A 22159-nucleotide genomic window follows, 5' to 3' on the forward strand; every position below is an offset into this window, starting at 1 on the left:
AGCACATATTTGTCTTTTTATAGTGGGGGGGGATATTGGCTCAAATTTTAGTTTTGGACATACTAATGCTGTTTACAGCTTTTTTTTATAATTTTAGGTTTTCTAGTGGTTATAGTTTTTTTTGGTCCAAGTGTTGTCATGTTGGGTCCTGCTACTTAGTGCTGAACTTGTCCATGCAACTTAAACGCACTATCTATGATAACACCAAGGTCACGTTTTTCTTTGGACTTTTAAGAATTAATTTTGTGCGTGTGTTAGACAGCATGGAATATTTACAAACTCCACAGATTGTTAAGGTCTGTTTGTATTGATCCTTGACATTGTTCACTTTCTGCCAGCCAGTCCAATCAGTTTTGTGTCATCTGTAAAGAGAGTCATATAAATTAAAACTGCTGCTCCTGAATCATTATTTTACATGCTGAACAGGATGGGTCTACACTTTGTGGCAAGCTGCTGAGGACATGTACTGGATCTGAGTAAACTGGAATCCTGTTCTCATTCTACAGGACTACATGTTGTGTTCTTCCACTAAGAAAACTGATAATCCATTCAATTATATCAGGATTAAATTTGTATGCTTTAAGTTTGATAGTGATACAGCAGTGCACAACTTTCAAAAGCTTTTGCCTGGTCAAGTAACACAATGTCCACAGGGATACCTTCCTCAATCAACTTGGTCGGTATGTTGTAAGACTGAATGAAGCTATTCTTTATGGATTGACCTTTTTTCAAGCCATGTTGCACATAAACCAGCCATTAGTTTTTTTTGTTTGGTGTTTCTTGATGGCATCATTGGTTATCCCTTCCAAAATCTTTGAAATTTATCCATTCCTTTTTTCAATCTGCCGGGACTAATTTCAGGTCATTAGACATTTGAAAAACTTTTCATGGGGCTCTGTAATGCAACCCACTATTTCTTTTAGAAGTCTTCAGTAAATCCAGTTGGGGCCATTAGCTTTTGCTGGGTTAAGAGTTTTAAGTTGTTTGTATTCTTTAGGTAGTGATATCATAACTCTAGGCATTTTGAGTGCTACTTAGACAGGTTCTGCATTTGGGCTATTAGCTTGATCTGATATTGAAAATTTTGAGGAGAAGTTCTGGCTTAGAGTACTTGCAATCTAGACAGAATTGCTAATTTTTATGTTTTCATCTATTATAAGTTCAGTAATTGCTCTTCTTTTAGGATTATATGATGAAACATTATACTTTCATTTTTTTTGGATTTGCTTTTGCTTTGCATGTAATAGACACCTTGTGTTTAGATGCTACTATTCCCCAAACTAGAGTTTTACAAATTGATTAATAAGTATAGTTTAAAGTCTGATTCTCTTAGACTGTATCTTGAATAGATGGCTTTCATAATTTCTGCCAGATTCCATGTCTGACTCATGCTGAGGTTATGAATCCTTCACCATATTATTGGAAGAATTGCTATTTTTTTGTATTTTCTCCAGTTTCTTCTGTTCTTCTGAAGTTTTTAAGTTTTGGAATTTGAATAGATTTCTTTTTTGAAATAAAAGCAAGTAAAAATAGCCACCTGTTGACTGTAGGAATTTTCCTATAAGGGTCTGTTTCAGATGAATAATGAATGACCTTACCATATCTAAGAGATTGTATATGTCAAAAATGGCCTAGCTTGCAACACAATTTAGTAAAATCAGCAACATTTTGACAATGCACACCGTCTGTTTACTTTGGACTCCTTGGGAAGCAACAATTTTATCTCACTTAATATCTTATAGCATAGTATCTCATATCTAGTATCCTAAATATCTAATAAACTAGGTAATTTTATTTGTTGGAAAAGAAAACACTAATGGCTACAAGGTGCTGCAATTTTGTTGGTATAATAATCTAGTTATAACCAATACAGTATTTAGTTATAAAATGGCCCATAAGTTAACATGCTATTCACATAAGGATAAGACAGCTAACCTTATTGATTATATTAATGTAAGCCAAAGACAGGCAGGATAAACACAAGATACTAGGGTATATAGGAGCACTGTTATTGATATAAAAGTGAAGATCACCATCTAGTAGTGTCTAGAGTTAATTTTAAGCTGAAATTTCAGATGGATAGCTACCTTTCATGAAGCTATGACGTTCGTTGACTCCATAATGAAAATTTAAGAGAAACTTTCCAGTATAGATATGAATATGAAACTGGAGAGTTTATATGTTGGCAATTTAGAAGATGAGTGGAATAATTTGTGAAATTGCTGATGATGTCTTGGGAAGAAAGTTAAGAATGCAGCTAGGAATATTAGCAAAAATGAAAGGGCTTGTATAAGAATAGCCTGAGTGATAGATCATATGAAAATAAGAGGAATGTAAAGAAGGTGGAGGAAGCATTGAAATATGAACTATGGAGGTGTAAATTTGAGGCTTGGGATAAAATTGCTAAAGATCTGGAAGATGCAGCTAGGCGGCATTGTAATAAAATATTTTACTGGTATGTTGATAAATTGAGAGGGAATAGTCAATCTGGACTTGTCCTAGTTAAAGAGAGGAGTAGGGGAACACTTAGTGATAAGGAAAGAGTAAAAGAGAGATGGACAGAATATTTTGAGTAAATGCAAAACCAGGGTAGAGTTACAGGAAAATGAAAAAGTTTGTGACATCTTGGATGTAAAGAAAGATTTATTTAGTGTGGAAGAATAAGTGACAATACTAAAAAGATTAAAAAGTAATAAGGCCCCAGGTAATGATAGTGTGGTAAATGAGTTCCTAAATATGGTGGCTATGAGGTTACTGAAGATTATGATTTTTGAAGAGGTGAAGTACATAGCGACTTTAGGAAGACCCTAATTAAACCCCTGTATAAGAAAGTTGATAAGAATGATGTCTATAGAGGCTTTAGCTTGGGTTCTGTAGGTAGAAAATTACTTTGTATGATATGATGATACTTTTTAGACTTAGAGATACTGTAGACCCACTGTGCAAAAGGTGGGGTAGCATAGTAGCAATGTTATTTGGCAGTTTTCATTGCCTAGTAAAATTTATTGGCAGATTTTGTCTGAAAATACCATTTTTACATATGAAATTACTTTTTGCACAAAGAAAAGCTGTCAGCACAAGTTGTGCTGTTAAAGTGTTGGCAGCTTTTGGAATTCTGTTGAATTCTGCTACTGGCAGCTTTTTCTAAGGTCTTATCCTGGTATGGTGTACCAGACAAATATATTAAAGTAAGTAGTGCTATGTACAAGAATAACACTACTGCAGTTAAGGCAGGAAACAAGGTTAGTTGCTGGTTTTGTATGAAATGAGGAGTTGATCTTGGATTATGCTGATGATTTAAGCATCCTAGATGAAAGTTTGAGCAAAATGAATGAACTTTTAGAGGTTTTGCAAGTTCAGGAGGCTAAAATAGGTTTGAAAATTAACAATAAGAATACTAAATTGCTAAGGCTAGGAATAAGTGAAAATAAAAAGGTGATGTTGGGTAATGAAAAAATCAATCAAGTGGACAGCTTCATTTACCTTGGTAGTATTGTTAGTAAAGACACTGGGTGTAGTGAGGATGATAAGTGTAGAATAATCAAGGCTTAGGTTTTTTTTTTTTTACAGTTGAAAAAGTTACAGAAGAAAAAGTCTGCAAATGTTTTCCAGAGAATTTGCCCACAGATTGTTTTGGGTACCCGAGTAACTGACTGTGTTTCAAACAGTAGGCTGTGCAAAAAGTGTGGTTTGATCCTGCTTTCTAGGGCTATAGTGAGAGAAAGGTTGAGATAGATAGGGCACGTTTTGCTGATGAAGGATGAAAGATTGCCAAAAATTGTCCTTTTTGGCCTACTGTCAAGGGTTAAACAGAAAGCTGATCGTTTTTGGTTGGGTGGAAGGATGTTTTTAGGAAAGATTTAAGGGAAATGGGAAGTTCCTGGGAGGGTGTAAAGAGGGAAGATTTGAATAGACTGGGATGGAGCTTTCCAGCTACAGATGGCAACTACTCGTCTGACACTAGCATTGGCATTAGACTTTATTTCTGCTCGTCTTAGGTTCAATGTAGCTTTTTACCTTTTTTGAAAAACTTGGATGCACACATTTATTGGTTTAATGATACTTCTCTACTTCCAAGGTCCTTTTGTCTGCCCTCCAGAGAGGTTTGGTACTCAAACATGATAAAGCTGGATACCATCTTCATTGGGGGATGATTTTGCTAAAAAGGATAGGGATAGAGGCCCAGTAAAAGATTTACATAATCAAGGGCCTTGCAAAGATATGGAAAAAGTTCCAAAGCTGCCAGTAGCAGAATTTGGCAGAATTCCAAAAGTTCCAACACTTCAGCTGCACAACTTGTATTTTGACAGTTTTTCTTTGAGCAAAAAGTGTTTTATATGTAAAAATGGTATTTTTAGACTACATCTGCCAACAAATTTCACTATGCCATGAAAACTGCCAAGTAGCATTGCTACTATGCTACCCCACTTTTTGCATGGCAGGCCTTGCATCAGTTTCAGATTATCTGGCATACGAGTCTTCTGAGAGCAAATTAGTTCAGCTTAGCTATTAACATTTTGTGATTTTCTTTGGATCAACGTCCTCGATTGTCTGTTAATTGTATGGTTTCAAGAATATATAATAGTAGAATGTATCATAAGTATAAGAATTAATCCCAATAAATGGCAGACATGTTTTTCCCACCAAACATTAAACAATTTTTTGTTTATAAACAATTTCACTAAGTCCATCTTACAATACAGTTACGAGTATTCTCCATTTAGAAGCATGTAAGGAAACATCCCCTTGTGATATTTTCCCCCAGATACCCAATGAATTAAAATAAAAATCAACAAAGAAAAATCTTTCTGATTTGTCTACTGTTGTTCTTATTGGTTTAGTCAAAGTGGCCTGTGAATGGCTCACAGATTATAACCATGCCTGGGTTTCGGCACTAATGCTTTTATGCCCAAGTGTCCTAATTTTGGAAGAGGGGGGGGGGAAGTTGGACTCGTCTTACAGGCGAATAATCAAAATTCAATGAAAAAACTAATTTTTTTTTATCTCGCTAATTTAGGATATATTCAAGACTTCGGAATACTCAGACAGATAAATGTAACCCAGGTTTATTGCTGATCGAAAAATAGTGAATTTCATTTGATATATCTGGTGTGACAAAATGGAGCAGCTTGACCCAAAGGAATTTGTTTCCAGTTTGTTTTCAGGTACTTTTCATTATCTAAATTATTGCTCATTACTTAAGTCATAGTGTAAATGATTGATAAAATTATGAAAACAAATGTCCATTTTTGAGTCACCAAGCTACTAAGGCCTTAATACAATAACAAAAGAGAGAATAATGAGGACTTTTTTTTCCCAAGACAGTGAAGCAACAAAACCTATTTGAATATTTCGGCCCTATATCTAAGGGCCGTCTTCAGCAAAGAAAAAATAAAAAACAATAAAACACTTACAATAAAAGTTCTCAGTTAAAAATCCATTTTTTATTTTAAAATAGCCTTGGCATCATTACTTCTTAACGAAAAGTTCAGCCAAGACGGCCCTTAGATATAGGGCCGAAATATTCAAATAGGTTTTGTTGGTTCACTGTCTTGGGAAAAAAAGTCCTCATTATTCTCTCTTTTGTTGTTGTATTATGGAAAGGCAGTGCGGTCTTCGTCATTATTTACTAAGGCCTTATTGTTGAATTATAAGCCATTAAGACTATTCCAGTCATTTATAGTTCTGTTTTTTTATGTTAAACATATGCTATTTAATTTCTTAAATAGGTCTATTTTTTATTATCTTAAGCCTGACACATTTTAAGTATTCTCTGCTTCTATAAATCGTAAGCCCTAGTCAATAGAATGTCGAATCAAAAATTATAGAGCATTCCTGAATAATTGCAAGGTAGGGGTGTACCTAGGAGAGAGAGAGGTCCGAGTTTAAACCCCCTCCTCCCCCCGAGATATTTCTCTGACTCAGAAATTGATCCTAAAAATGCAGGTAAAAAGACTTTCTCCTAAAAAACTACAAAAACTTTTCTAATTCGCAAGTTTGTTTTAAAAATGCAGGTAAAAAAGAGATTTATGTCCCTCCCCCAAACGACTTTAGGTTGGCTCCCAGGATTAAAACTGTTCTGCAAAATCAAAAAGTGACCGAACAGCTAGATATACTATAGTCCAGGTCTAGATACCGAACGGTAGCACAGTGGATTATGCAATCTGGGGCCCAGGGGTTGATTCTCGCGGCAGCACGGCTGGGCAACAGACTCTCTGTAAAAAAGACAAACCAACTGAAACGTCAGTTCGACGTTTTCTGCAGTCTCAAGGGTTCTGGAGGATCTTTATCCTTTTGTCTAGTGCTAGTTCTAGTAAGCTTAGTCATTTCTAATTCCCATAAACTCGGACTCCTTGCTAAAGGCCTTGTTTATTTTTTTCTGGGTTATGCTTGGTTTGTGTCCATATAGTTCTGACCAAAAAGTATGTATATTTTGAATATGTGGTGCTAGTCCCGACAAATAAATATCAACACTATCTAGCGTTTTGTGTGTCTTGCCCTTTTTTCAGTATAATAATTAGAAAAAACTAGTGTAATTAGTAAAATAGGCATGGTAATACATGCCTAACCTCAGTTTCTAAAAGAAAAAACAATTATGAAACTTGAGAAAAATGCCAAGAAACTCCAAGTGCTAGATGGTGATGTTTTTTTTTTCGTTTACATTAGCCCCAGTTTCCACTATTATAAGTTGCCCATACTCTTTGATTCTGACTATTCGTATGAACCCTGGCTAGTCGACTGCTGTGTAGACCAGTTTGCCTAGCCTATTATTAATTTGAGTCTTAGGGTTGCAATTGAGAAAAAGAAACAGCTCATTTTACACAGCTTTTACAGTTTATTTTCAAGCTGAATATATAGTTTATATCGAGTAATTTGAGTAATTTTCAAGTAATTTTAGCAATTTTTATTGCAAGCCGTGAGATGGCAAAATTCGAGTTGAAAACTGAAAATATGTCTTAAAAAGATATTCCCAAGGCAACTTGAAAAATTAAAACCATTTGAGGATACTTATTTAGCATAATTTATTTTTAATATCATTTGGAGGTGGGGGGTCTATTTTCTGTATATCAAAAGTGATCATTGAATTCGTAAAGCTAATCCGTTTGATTGTCACTACCATTGCCATCTGATTCTGCATAAATAGTCTGAATACAAATAAGAATCAATATTCCGCAACTGGGGGGTTTCGAAAGAATTAATCTGAGATTTTTAATAAATCTTACTTTTTATTTCATATTGTTGTTTGTTATTGATAAACGTGAAAGTTGGAATTGGCTATTGCAAAGTGATCCAAGAAACCCCAACCGAGGCATTTGGACATAACCAGTATAATTTGAAAGAGAAAATATTGAATATTATTCAATGAGCGTTGATGATGGATCGCCAGGCTTTAGTCTTTTTTTTATTGTTTTTGTTTATTTTCGCATGTTAGAGTAACCTCCTGTGTACTGCTTACCCGGCTTTACATTTTCTCTCTTTTTTTTCTTCTTCTAGTCCTTTATTTTCTAGTTCCGTGGTGTTTTTATTTATTCATTTAACTTTTTATCATCTTGATGTATCCAATCCTTATGTTTGTTACCCCTAATAATTACAAGTTCTGCCCTCCATTGGTTTGTATCCTCATTTTGTTGTTGTGTCGTATTGAGTCGATAAATTCATTGATTCTAAGAGTTCTTTATTCGTGACTGTATTTTGCTGCTACAAGCACCATCTATAATATGTATTTCAAAACAGGCGCGGCTTTACGAAGGAAAACAATTTATTAAACAGGGCTATTCAAAACAGTTGGATACACAAAACCAATTAAGGAATGGACGCTTCTATTTAATTTATCTGTAATTTAGTAAACGATTCATGAAAATTCTAGTTCAATGTTCTGTTTATGAAATGGGCAAAAATTTGTTTTTGGTCATATTTCCAAAAGCTACTTCGGGGGGTTTCCCCACTCTCTTTGTTTTATTCTGTGTAAATAATGTTCTAGGCCAAACGATGTTTGTGTAAATATAAAAGAAAAACCATTCTGAAAGCCCAAAACAGTTAAATCTTACCAATCAGTTATTAAATCGTGGATTTAACCCTAGGACACTGTATAAACACATCTTCCATAACAAAGAAAAAAATCCTCTAGGCAAAATGGAACTGGCTTCTGCATATTGAAACAAGATATATTTCCCACCTTTAGAGGCGGTTCTAATCCCTGTATGAGCAAATGTTGGTTGAAACTGATCATTCAGTAAGGTTATTTACTTCATAATTCAGTTGTCTATCTTGTATGAATTATGAAACATAAAATATCCCAGTTCCTGAAATATTGTAACTATATTCATACTCGTCTTTTGTTTAGCCCCGCTCATGTCTTATTTTTCTTTGGTTGTAAATGAATTTCCTCAATCGTGACTCTGGACAACATCAGAAACAGAGTTAGATATAAAGTGGTTGCCCCAGAAGGTATGGATTTGGGCTCCACAATCTTAGTATGGAGGTGTTCCTTTACAGAGAAACCCAGAAAAAAATTATTGGTACTACCCATCTTTTGGATTATCACAGCTATAGGGACGGGGGGCTCATCTGGGAAGTGCTGTTTTCTTTTTTTCTTTTCTTTATGCGTTATGCAACATATTAAGTAAATAAAAGGTGCTTCTCTTTACTCTTTTCGTGTATGGGCTTAGGCGGGTACCCACGATAGGGAGGGGGAACTAGGGGGATTAACTTAGGGGGGATTTTTCAGTTATAAATTAAGAAAAGCTAAACTGATTTTTAATACAAGTGCAAGAGGTTACACTGATAATAAGGTCGCTAGTAAATTTTGCCGTTCACTGGCTCATTACATAACATTACTTTCTGCAATCGAAACTCTAGCTTTGTCTCATAAGGTGGACTTGCCACTTTTCTCCGTTTTATAGTTAGAATTAAACTGTGATTAGCTATAAGCAAAAGGTTAATTGGCTTTAGGTGTTCACATTATGGTTTTGCTTTCTCTTTGTTTGAATGCCGAAACATTGCAAGCAATTTTTGCGGTTTACCGAAATTATCAAGTAAAAACAAAGTTAATTGCCGATCTCTTTTATTGAAAATTCTCAACTTGCCTTTAGCCGTTGCTACATCACAAAGTATTTCAGAAAGAGTAAAATAAAGATGTTAATGGTAACTAGAAAGCAGAATCCCTTTCAGATGGCAGATTGACAATTCTCACTGGAGGATTTGCCCACTGGTAGATTTCAGATGTGGTAATTAATCGCGTGGTTTAATATTACAAATTACAAAGAACTCATCGAGAGATCAGTAAATACGTTCTGATTGTTCTAAACTGGCAGGGACTATTTCATTTGTTTAATTGTGCAGAAATCTTGTATGAATTCGATTAATTGCGCAACAAACATGTATGAAAGAGAGAGGTAAGGAGTTTTGGGCCCATGTCTTTCTTAAATCTTGATATTATTTTGTTCCTACAATTTTTTTTATGCTTTTGTGCCCCATCCAGTCAAAATAAATCTTTGCGTACGTGTTTGCGTAGATATTTGTATCTATTTACAATACACGGAATATGTGTCTGTTCAGCGACTACATCTCCTTGCTGGCCGATTTGGGGAATTTAAAAAAAAAAAAATCAAATTCAGATTTGTAGTTCAGCCGCTTAATCCACTCTTCTGATTTGTTTTTTCGTATCTTTTTTAAGTGATCAAGTTGTCAAAAGTTCTGGACTTTTTTTTTCAAAAATCTCTTATGGCTCTCTTGCTCACTTGCTGAAATTGTAAAAAAAATTGGTATAACTGTTTTGTTTTTTTTTCGCTTTCTCTCGAAAGTAAAACTGCTTTAGCTGTACAAGCAACAGATTTTTTATAAAAAGACAAGCTTAAGCAATAGAAAATTTTGGATGAAATCGTGACAAACACTGATTAGAGGAAATGTCTTCAAACTTGCTCTGCGCTTTTTTATCAAACAGTTCGTGATAACGAACTGTTGTAAGGAGCGACCCAGCTCAATAGTAACCGAAACTTGAAAAAACGGAATTTTGATACCAATAGTTACATCAAAAGAATTGAATTTTTATGCTGATTTTAAATATATAATTTTCATCAAGTTTAGTCTCACCCATCAAAAGTTACGAGCCTGAAAAAAATTGCCTCATTTTAGAAAACAGGGGAAATCACCCCCCTAAAAGTCATTGAATCTTAACGAAAATCGCACTATCAGATTCAGCATATCAGAAAACCCTACTGTAGAAGTTTCAAGTGCATATCTACAAAATGTGGAATTTTGTTGTTTTTTTTTGCCAGAAGACAGATCACGGATGCGTGTTTATTTGTATTTTTGTTTGTTTGTTTCCCAGAGGTGATCGTATCGACCCATTAATTCTACAATGTCGCTAGGGGGCTCATTCTAACGGAAATTAGAAGTTCTAGTGCCCTTTTTAAGTGACCAAAAAAATTGAAGTGTACCTAGGCCCCATCCCACGCTCATTTTTTCCCAAATTCACCGGATTAAAATTTTGAGATAGCCATTTTGTTCAACATAGTCTAAAAACCTAATAATTATGTCTTTCGGGGCAACTTAATCCCTCACAGTCCCCGGGAGAGGGGCTGCAAGTTACAAACTTTGACCATTGTTTACATATGGTACGGGTTATTGGGAAGTGTACAGACGTTTTCAGAGGGACTTTCTCGTGTCGAGGGGGGGAGAGGAGGTCACGTGGGAGGATCTTTCCATGGAGGAATTTATCATGAGGTAAGAGAATATCCATAGAAGGACCGCAGGATTTTTTAGCAGTATTTTAAAAAAAAATCAACGAGAAACAAAATTCAGCTGGAAGTAAGGAGCTGTATTAAAACCTAAAAAGGACAGACATTATTACGTATATAAGGGGTTCGACTCATCCACAATACCTCGCTCTTTACGCTAAATTATTCTTAGTAATTTCAAATATGTATTCTACGGCCTCTGTGATTCAGGGGCCATTCGTAAAGAATTGAGGCAAAATTCAAGCTTTAGTGTAAAGAGTGAGGTATTGAAGAGAGGACCAACCCCCTCATATAGGTAAAAAATACAAATATAGAAGCTCCTTACTTAAGTTAATTCGTAAGTTACTATATTTATTACTAATAAAAACGTTCGTAAAAAAATAAAAAGTTCTTGTTGCCCTTTAAATAACCAAAAATTGGAGTTCAACTAGGCCTCCTTCCCCACCCCCTTTTTATCAAAATCGTCCAATCAAAACTATGAGAAAGCAATTTAAAAAAAAAAAATAACATGCAAATTTCGTTTTAATTATTCATGTGCAGTGAGCCAAGATCAAAACATGCATTAATTAAAAAAAACGTTCTGCAATTAAATAAAAAAAACACGTTTTTTTAACTGCAAGTAAGGAACGACTTTAAAACTTAAAACGAACCGAAATTATTCCGTATATAAAAGGGACTGTCCTCTCCTCAACGCCTCGCTCTTTACGCTGAAGTTTTTTCACCCCCACCCCCCTAAAAGTCATTGAATCTTAACGAAAATCGCACTATCAGATTCAGCATATCAGAAAACCCTACTGTAGAAGTTTCAAGTGCATATCTACAAAAATGTGGAATTTTGTTGTTTTTTTTTTTGCCAGAAGACAGATCACGGATGCGTGTTTATTTGTATTTTTGTTTGTTTGTTTCCCAGAGGTGATAGTATCGACCCATTAATTCTACAATGTCGCTAGGGGGCTCATTCTAACGGAAATTAGAAGTTCTAGTGCCCTTTTTAAGTGACCAAAAAAATTGAAGTGTACCTAGGCCCCATCCCACGCTCATTTTTTTCCAAATTCACCGGATTAAAATTTTGAGATAGCCATTTTGTTCAACATAGTCTAAAGACCTAATAATTATGTCTTTCGGGGCAACTTAATCCCTCACAGTCCCCGGGAGAGGGGCTTCAAGTTACAAACTTTGACCATTGTTTACATATGGTACGGGTTATTGGGAAGTGTACAGACGTTTTCAGAGGGACTTTCTCGTGTCGAGGGGGGGGGAGAGGAGGTCACGTGGGAGGATCTTTCCATGGAGGAATTTATCATTAGGTAAGAGAATATCCATAGAAGGACCGCAGGATTTTTTAGCAGTATTTAAAAAAAAAATCAACGAGAAACAAAATTCAGCTGGAAGTAAGGAGCTGTATTAAAACCTAAAAAGGACAGACATTATTACTTATATAAGGGGTTCGACTCATCCACAATACCTCGCTCTTTACGCTAAATTATTCTTAGTAATTTCAAATATGTATTCTACGGCCTCTGTGATTCAGGGGCCATTCGTAAAGAATTGAGGCAAAATTCAAGCTTTAGTGTAAAGAGTGAGGTATTGAAGAGAGGACCAACCCCCTCATATAGGTAAAAAAATACAAATATAGAAGCTCCTTACTTAAGTTAATTCGTAAGTTACTATATTTATTACTAATAAAAACGTTCGTAAAAAAATAAAAAGTTCTTGTTGCCCTTTAAATAACCAAAAATTGGAGTTCAACTAGGCCTCCTTCCCCACCCCCTTTTTATCAAAATCGTCCAATCAAAACTATGAGAAAGCGATTTAATAAAAAAAAAAAAAAAAAATGCAAATTTCGCTTTAATTATTCATGTGCAGTGAGCCAAAATCAAAACATACATTAATTAAAAAACGTTCTGCAATTAAATAAAAAAAACACGTTTTTTTAACTGCAAGTAAGGAACGACTTTAAAACTTAAAACGAACCGAAATTATTCCGTATATAAAAGGGACTGTCCTCTCCTCAACGCCTCGCTCTTTACGCTGAAGTTTTTTTTATTGTTTTGAAGATTAGAGTTTTGAGAAAGAGTCAAACTTCAGTGTAAAAAGCCAGGCGTTGAGGAGGGGACAACCCCTTTCATATACGGAATAATTTCTGCTCGTTTTAAGTTTTAAAGTCGCTCCGTACTTGCTGTTAAAAAAAACTTGTTTTCTGTATTTAATGTTACTGAAATGGACTCACCTTTTCCTACACAATCACCAATTTTGTGTTAAAGCAGCTAACCTATGCAGTCACGGTCTTCCGGCAAAGCTTTCCGATAAGCATTTATGGTAGTTTTTGGTGAAGTTAACCGTTGCGAGCAAGGTTACGTGATTCAAGGGCTTGGCATTGTTGTAAGGACTGTCGTCGAAGTTCAACGCTTTTACTAGTGTTTGTTGATCGATAAGTGGAGCTAATTGAGTTTTTGGTGCCCCATCAAAGAGGAAAAGCATACTCGATTATGGATCCGATACAGGAGAGGAACGAAGTGTTTGTCAGACGACGAAAAAAAAAATTGAAATGGACATAAAATTAAAATGAAGAATGGATCCACTAATTACCAGAAATAAAGGGGGGAAGACTTTGCCCTCTCCCAACCTTCCCTTTAACCGAAAATGACTATTGCGTCGTTGTATTTATTTTTTTACTGTAAAGTCGTATGAATTGCTGATATTGAAGATTTTGTTTAGTCAGTTTTTTTTTTTTGCTTATCTTTAAAAGGAATTGATTTAAAAGGAAGAAAGAACTGCGAAATTACGGCCTTTTTAAAATTGTTAAACTAAGTGATTGTCACTAACGTACTACATAGAAGTGATGCCACAGAGAAATACCCTGCGGCCGCCCCTCAAACTTCTCGAAGGCAATAGTGTCATTGTTGCTTTTTGAAAAATTAATAAATAGTTTATATCCAATCTATAATGTAGCCAACTGATTTTGAATATTTTTAAAATTAACGGATTTAAAAGGAAGAAAAAATTGCGAAAATATGTCCTTTTTAAAATTGTTAAACTAAGTGATTGTCACTTACGTACTACATAGAAGTGATGCCACAGAGAAATACCCTGCGGCCGCCCCTCAAACTTCTCGAAGGCAATAGTGTCATTGTTGCTTTTTTGAAAACTTAATAAATAGGTTATATCCAATCTATAATGTAGCCAACTGATGTTGAATATATTTAAAAGGAAGAAAACATTTATAAATGTATTACATATTAGACTATTAAAACTAAATCGATTTTAACGTATGTAATGGTAACAAAAAAAAAAAGAATTCTCAGTTGTTTCAGTAGTATTTAATTTTTAGTGTTGAAATGGAAAAAGTACAACTGCACAGAAACATATTTTGTTTTTCATACGCAGCGCAATACCGCTGGTTAAGTAAAGAGCGATGTGGGCAAAATGCATTATTTATTTATTCATTTTTGGGTTTTTTTTACGGTTTTAGATCAGGCACTTCGTATCGAAGGATTTGTCGTCGAAACTTCGAAAAGAACTCATTCTATTGAAAATTGAAAGGACTAGCGCCCTTTTCATGGCACTTGGTATCTACCAAGTGACATATAGCGATCGTAAGTTCTGTCGGTCTGTCTGTCCCGGTTTTGCTACTTTAGGCACTTCCAGGTAAGCTAGGACGATGAAATTTGGCAGGCATATCAGGAACCAGACCAGATTAAAATAGAAATTGTTTTTTTCCCCGATTCGACCATCTGGAGGGGGGGAGTGGGGGACGGTTAAATCGGAAAAATTACAAAAAATGAGGTATTTTTAACTTACAAACGAGGTATCAGATCTTAATGAAATTTGATGTTTGGAAGGATATCGTGTCTCAGAGCTCTTATTTTAAATCCCTACCGGATCTGATGACAATGGAGGGGGAGTTGGGGGGACCTAAAATCTTGGAAAACGCTTAGAGTGGAGAGACGGGGATGAAAGTTGGTGGGAAAAATAATCACAAGTCCTAGATACATGATTGACAAAACCGGAACGGATCTGCTCTCTTTGGTGGAGTTGGGGGGGGGAGAGTAATTCGGAAAAATTAGAAAAAATGAGGTATTTGTAACATACGAACGGGTGATCAGATCATAATGAAATCTGATCTTTAGAAGGATCTTGTGCTTTAGAACTCTCATTTTAAATCCCGACCAGATCTGGTGACATTGGGGGGAGCTGGAGGAGGAAACCGGAAATCTTGGAAACTAGAAATCTTGGAAAACGTTTAACGTGGAGAGATCGGGATGAAACTTGATGGGAAGAATAAGCACAAGCTATAGATATGTGATTGACATAATTGGAACGGATCCGTTCTCTTTAGGGGAGCTGGGGGTTGTTAATTTGGAAAAACTAGAAAAATCGAGATATTTTAACCTAAGAACGGGTGACCAGATTTTAATGAAATTTGATATTTAGAAGGAACTCATGTCTCAGAGCTCTTATTTCAAATCCCGACCAGATCTGTTGACACTTGGGGGAGTTGGACGGGGAAACCGGAAATCTTGAAAAAACGCTTATAAATCTCGTAGATACGTGATTGACGTAACCGTACTGGATCCGCACTCTTTGGGGGAGTTAGGGGGTGGGTTTCAGTGCTTTGGGGAGTTTGTTGCTTCTGGACGTGCTAGGACGATGAAAATTGGTAGGCGTGTCAAAGAGCTGCACAAATTGACTTGATAAAGTCGTTTTCCCCGATTCGTCCATCTGGGGGGCTGAAGGGAGAGGAAAAATTAGAAAAATTGAGGTATTTTTAACTTGTGAATGGGTGATGGGATCTTAATGAATTTTGATATTTAAAAGGACCTCGTGATTCAGATCTCTTATTTTAAATCCTGACCGGTATTAAGCATCTGATTTTCTTTTTAAAGCAATCTATTAATTCTTAGAATTTTGCCAGAGCTCATACCATATGAGCTCTTGGGTCTTGTCTCTTCTGACCTCGTCACAAGTGCCATATGAGCTCTTAGCTCTTTTTAATAGTCAAAAGTGATTGGAGGGCAACTAACCCCTCTCTCACCACCATTTCCCCAAACATATCGAATCAAAGTTTTGAGATAGCTATTTTGTTCAGCGTAGTTGAAGGGGTCTGGACATTATGTCTTTGACTTTAAGGGTGACAACCCACAGCCCTTAGTACAAGGGTTGTAAGTTATGCCGCGAGTGCATATAAGGTTTTTATAGAACGGTTGGTCAAGGTTTTTATGCAACGGGTAAACTCTGGAGGTTGCTCATTGGATTGGAAATCAGATATTCTTGTTCCCTTTTTCAAGAGTCAAAGTGATCGGTGGCACCTCCCCCCTCCTATTTCGTATTTTCTGCAAATGCATCTGACAAAAATTACGAGATAGTCATTTGTTCAAAAATAGTCCCAAGATCGTGTAGTAAGGCCTTTGGGATGGACAAAATCCTTCAGAGTCTATGGGTAAGGGCTGTAAGCTATGCCCCAGGGGCATACAAGGTTTTTACGGAAGGGGTGGCCGTGTAAACTTTAGATGAGGCTCACTTGATTTGAAGAGTTTTTGTTCTAGTTCCTGTTTAAGGGTCAAAAATGACGGAGAGCAACTAGTCTCCCTCCCTGACATTCTCTTTTCCCAAAACGCATTCAATTGAAATTGTAAGACTCGTTGTCCAAAATCGTATAACAATGTCTTTGTTGGAGACAATCCCCCAGAGCCTATTGGCAACAGTTGTAAGTTATTTCCGGGGTATCAAAGTTTTCTATGGAATCTGTAGTCGTGTAAACTTTGAATCGGATGGAGCTCATTTGATTGGAAGTTGGAAGTTTTAGTGCCCTTTTTAAGAGTTGAAAGTCAATGGAGGGCAATCAGCCCCTTCCTCCCAAGCCCATCATTCCCCAAAACATCTGATCGAAATTTTAAGAGAGCTATTTCATCCAGCCTTATTGAAAGCTCCAGTAATTATGTCTTCGAGGATATCAACCTCCCCACAGTCCTCAGGACAAGGGCTGTAAGTTAAGCCACTCGTTCATTGTTTACACCTAGTATATGTTGTTGAGAAAGGCGTGCATATTTGAACTTTACTTTCGAAGAAGACGAAGGGTATTCAGGTGACAGTTTCAGAGAATGTTGAGAGGAGCGATGAACTAAATCGAAATACATCATGTGTGTACGGATTGTCAAAAGGGTGCAAAACAAGAAAACCTGAGTATATTAATTTGGAAAATTCGCGAAATAATAAGGGAGACGATCCAAAAGGTAATATATGCATGCTATCAATACTACTACAACTACTACCACACTATTCCATTTACAGTATTAAGGGGAAATTTGAACTAAATCCAAAGACGCTATGTGCATGTACATTGTCGAAATAGTGTGTCTCAAGAATCGATTGGTGTATTAAGTTGGAACTTTCAGAGATTACTTAAAGAGGAAGATAATCTCACCAAAAGGCGATATGTGCACACTACTGCAAATACTACTATTACTGCAACGTTTCCTATTACTACTACTACTTCTATTGTAACTACTTGTAGGGCTAAGAGCATTGTGATGAAAATTTTAAGAAATATATGAATATACAGGTTATCAAAAGAACATACCAGTAATGTCATAGCGATGACCAATTTTATTTGGTTTAAACTTCCAGGACTCGATGAGAGGAACTTTCTATTTAGGGTCAATGTATAGAAAATCCCCGTAAGGACAAAAAGAGAGTCGATAGGTACAAAATGTCTATTTAAGTGAAGTTTGAAATGGGGAGAGACATGAGAGGTGTTGGAAAGGACATAGGCCCAAGGACCAAGCTTTTACCCTTCCAGTGCTTAAGATTGAAATTCCCTGCAAGACTCCGAATTTCATAAAGTGTAACATTTTAACCATTAGCAAAATATATGCTGAATATTTTTTGATAGGATTTTAAATTGCACTATTAGCCCCAGATTTTTAATCCGAGTAGCATTTTTGTGGGAACCAAGCACCAGCTGGGAATCAAAATCAGAAATCATAAGTAGATTTGAGCGGAAATCAAATAATATTTATGAAATATGTCCTTAGTGTGATTGAAACGAGGGCAATCTTCCTCTTATCTTAAAGGGTGGTTAGGGTATTTTGTGAGAAACTATAGGCCTATAGTGGAAGTTGTGAAAGTTGTTGTCCGACACAATGGTAAGCTTTTTACGAGCAGATTCTTTAGAATTTCTCCAATAACAGTATCTGTCGGGGTACTAATGGCTTATTAATTTGTGCTGTGGTGTGGTATACTATATTCTGTATATAATAATTTATACGTACTGTGATTATTTTAATGAATTATGCTCGTAGAGATTTTTCAAATATTTTTGCCAACCTGGATGTATCCTTAGCTGTCCCAAAAAAGTTTCACCTAACACCCTTAGTCATTCCTGTGACGTTGTAGATACGCCATTTTGACGACCAGGGTGCACATATCATTTTTGATTTAGCTCAAGACCTTCCTCAAAATTCTCCATAAGTTTTAACCAAGCAACCTTAGCAGTTTTTAAAATATTGTAAATACTCTCTTTTGACAACCTGGATGTGTAAATTGTATATTCATTCAGTTCAACACCCTCCTGGAAGTTTCAACTCAAATCAAAATGATGGATTTATGAGGATTGTCAAAATCCCCATAAATTTGTCTTCGCTATAAACTTTTACTAAGATTAATCAAAATAATAGTAACCATTCCTGAATACTAATTTCAATTTTTATCACTTTAAGATTTTTATATAAATGACCGTTTTGATGAAAACCAATGTCTTGAATTTTCTTACATAACGCCATTTGAGGCTAATAGGAGAGGTTGACCCGAAGAAATGGGATAATAGGCTGCTCTTCTCTATTTTAGCCTTTAAAATGACACTAGAGCTCAGAATTATCTATTGAATGAATCCTCCTTCACTTTTTATTATCCTTCGACCAGTCTTGTTAAAATGGCAATTTTGAAATTTTGTTCTGATGCCACGGGGGGTTTCAGAGGTGCAGGCGGCAAATGGGGTCTTTTAAATATGACATTTTGACCTCCAATCAGTATTGCTTTAAAAAATGGCCTCAGAATGCTTATCTGTGGTTGAATTAGTCCTACATTAAGTTTGTACGACCACTTATTCTACACGATGTGACCACAAAAAAATAGATAAATGGTAGACGGTATCCTGCCCTTAACCAATGGTGTAATTTCGTCAAAATTGAAGGGGGGAGGGGCAAGGTTAGAGCTAATTTTTCCAAATCAACTGAAAATGATTGTGAAAAATAAAAAGTGAGCCATATTGTCGTAGTACCATAAAAGTAAAGATATACTAAGGAAAATTGGCCCGTTTATGTGGACGCTTGAATTATGCAGGCTTATCTTAGTTTCGACAAGATTTTTGAAGAAACTAAATTTCAGCAGGGGGTGGCGGGTGGGAACTGGTGTCCAAGGGGAAAAACTGGGGTTTGGAGGGGAAAGACTGGGGTTTGGAGGGGAAAAACTGGGGTCTGGGAGGGCGATTGCCCTCCCCTGCCCCATAGCAAATTACACCCCTGCTCTTAACTAGCAAAGATTACGAAAGAAAAATTTTCGGTTCTCATTTGTTTTCAGTCTTAACACTATGCCCTTGCTAAGGCAGGGATATCCGATTGATGGGCACCTTCAGGTCTCTGGTCACCTCTGAAATCTTGAGCTTTTACACATTACGCCTATTTTTTTTGCGTTTCTCCGAATTTCATTCTCCTCTAGAATAAATGTTTGTGTACATGCCTGAAAGGATACCGTGGATGTTTCTACTTTTTTGGGTATATCGCCAAAAACCGTGTGTATTGGTCCAGGAAAATAAACTCTTTTTTTTATGTCTCATTAAAAGTTCCAGAATCCTTAACGACAGAAGTTTTCAAGACACCTAGAAATAAAGCTGTCATACCTGTTAATTAGATCTCTCGAATTAACGCCTTTAAAATTAAATTATCCAATCAATTATCCTTACCAGCTTTTTCCAGAAACTCTACGTTAGTCTCTAGTTTTTTTTTCGTGTTGTTGGCTCCCTGCTCATCGGTGCTTTTTGAATACTCGCTAAGAGTGACTTCGTTTCAGAGAGAGTTTTGTAGACTCCGGCAGTGTTTGTTTCCGATTGGGATCAAATGTTCTAAGGTGTTTTTCCTTCCGTTTTTCAGGTTCTGACATTGAAGAGTCCCAATTAAAAACAACGCCTGGCGGAGCGGATACATTGCAAGAAGTTAAACGGTAAAGATTACAGTCTATCGTTGCTTGGTCAAACATTTACCAAATAATATTTTAGTTTTGTCGAGTACTGCTTTGACAAAGTTGTAGGCAATGTGAAAAACACCTGAAGGACAGGGTTTAATTACAAAAAGTCGAGTGGTAACTATTTGCTAATTTTATTTTTATCGTATTATAAGGTGAAGCAGATTGGGTAATAGAGAAGTTTTCTTTCTAGATATTATTTTTAACAAATTAGAGGAATAAAAAAAGAAAATCTTCGCATGCAGACTATTGGTCCCAGTAGTGCAGGTAGGCCTACCAATCTCCTTATTTGCTGCCTTCACTTGGTAGTACTATTGGTGATTGAGGGGGGGGGGGAGATCATCTGACGGTTCTCGTCTCTCTCTCCAGATTTTTCTAGGTACTTTATTGGTGTTGGGTGGACTCTGACTGTGCTTACAGATTCACAATGCTAACCATTGTTCCAAAAAGGGATAGTCCCTAGAAATTGACGTATAGTTCAAATAAGGGCCTTTCAGTGTTTTGTGTCATCCTATCCAGTGCAGTAAAGAGGATGGGACAGACAAGGGATGATCCCCCGGGTCCAGTCCGATATTCTTTGAAAATTTCGGAATATATTATGGAAGTTTGTTTTCTATTTAATTGTATTGCGGGCATTTGATTCCAGAAATTTCTGTTTTTTTTTTAATTGACTAGAAACCGTAAAATCAAAAACCCATGTGCGTCTGTTATAAAACGTTTGATAAAGTTTACGCTTTATTACGCAGCCTTGAAATATAATTGCAGGAAACTGCAAAACTATTTTTGTTGTAGATTCGAAGAGAAAATTATTACTATCTTTAGACATGATTCAGCTTAAACGGAGGTCGTCTCTAACTGAATTAGAGCTGTTCAGAAATTGGACCTAACATGGTCGACTAGAACGGTCAACGAATGGGTTCATCTTCTCGCTTTTAGCATTATAGTTCTCGCATCAAAGTTGGAACCAGCCCCAGCATAAGAAAACAAACGTAGTGAAAACAAAGAAATGTTACCAGAGTCTGCTTCAGGAATAATTTTTCCGTGGAGGACAGAGAAATGATGCGTGCAGTTCTATGTTTCTGATGCAAAGGGCCGTTGCTATTTCATATCAAATTCCTTTTTATTAGAACTATGTTGCAAAAATAAAGGGAAGGAGAGGGAGGACACGAAGAAATTTGTCCATGGTCCCGACTCCTGTTTCTCGACGGCCCTTATAACACCCCACTGCACCCCTTAAATTTTTGTCATCGGCACATCTACCGGAAAAGACAGTTGAATTCCAGTTAAACCCGGTGGGAGTAAGGTCTTGCGTTAAATATTCATTTCCAGCGATCCCAACGCAATCCTATCTTATTTTAAAATGGAACGGGAGGCATCCCAGAATTTTCATTATCTGAATATCTAGCAGAAGGGGTTATCGAATTTCAGCCAAATTTGGTGAGAAGTAAGAGTAAGTATCTTAGTTGTGCTATCTTGGGTACATACCCACTCCGACAACTATAGAAGGAAGAGCTTTGCCAGGCATGTAAGAAAGATTTTCCTTTTACGTGGGAGCCCAACAATAAGAAAAAAGTTAATTAAGAAGTGCCCAAAAATTCGGAGAAGTTTGGAATTTTGGTAGACCTGGGCCCCAAAGCCCCCTGCGTCCTTCTGTAGGGCTCATGATTCTTGTCGTAGTGGCATCTACCAGAACGAGCTATTTCATCTGACTCAAAATGTGTGTAAAATAAGAATTAATACCCTAGTATGGTCTTTGGGGGTCTAGAATCCCTAAAATTTTGTCATCCCGACATCCGCCAAAAACGGGCTGGGTGTCAGCCCAAGTTTTTGGAATTTAAAATCTGAATTCCTGGCTAGGTCATTTTAGGTTCAGGACCTAATTTTATTTTAATTTTTTTAGGAAAGGGAAGAAGGGGGGTCTAGATGCTTGCCATCAATACTTCTAATAAAAAGATTTTTGGATCTTAAAAAAAACAAAAAAACTTGATACGAGGCATCAGTTAGTGTCCCTCTGGGGCTCTGCGGGTCCTCTGAACCACCAATATAACCACTTTGGGGGAGAGGGCTTTAATTCGAGTTATCACGAAATCTATTAAAAAGGGTCAGATCTACCCAAACTTTGTTGGAATTAGTAGTTGATGTTTTATCTATGCCTTAGTTTAGGCTGGTAGACTACGAACCCC

General features: G+C 36.4%; 1 protein-coding gene across 2 annotated transcripts in view; it reads left to right on the top strand.

Annotated features, from left to right (window-relative positions):
* LOC136035450 (tight junction protein ZO-2-like) overlaps positions 1–22159 on the top strand; it is a 160539-nt gene that overhangs the window by 3094 nt on the left and 135286 nt on the right. For both annotated transcript variants that reach the window (XM_065717262.1, XM_065717264.1), the window contains exons 2-3: positions 5018–5165; positions 19886–19955. In XM_065717262.1, the coding sequence (XP_065573334.1) occupies positions 5120–5165; positions 19886–19955 (116 nt within the window). In that variant the 5' untranslated portion in view covers positions 5018–5119. The remainder of the gene's footprint in view (positions 1–5017; positions 5166–19885; positions 19956–22159) is intronic.

The sequence above is a fragment of the Artemia franciscana genome, chromosome 14 (genome assembly GCF_032884065.1).
Source record: "Artemia franciscana chromosome 14, ASM3288406v1, whole genome shotgun sequence".
Taxonomy (NCBI): domain Eukaryota; kingdom Metazoa; phylum Arthropoda; class Branchiopoda; order Anostraca; family Artemiidae; genus Artemia; species Artemia franciscana.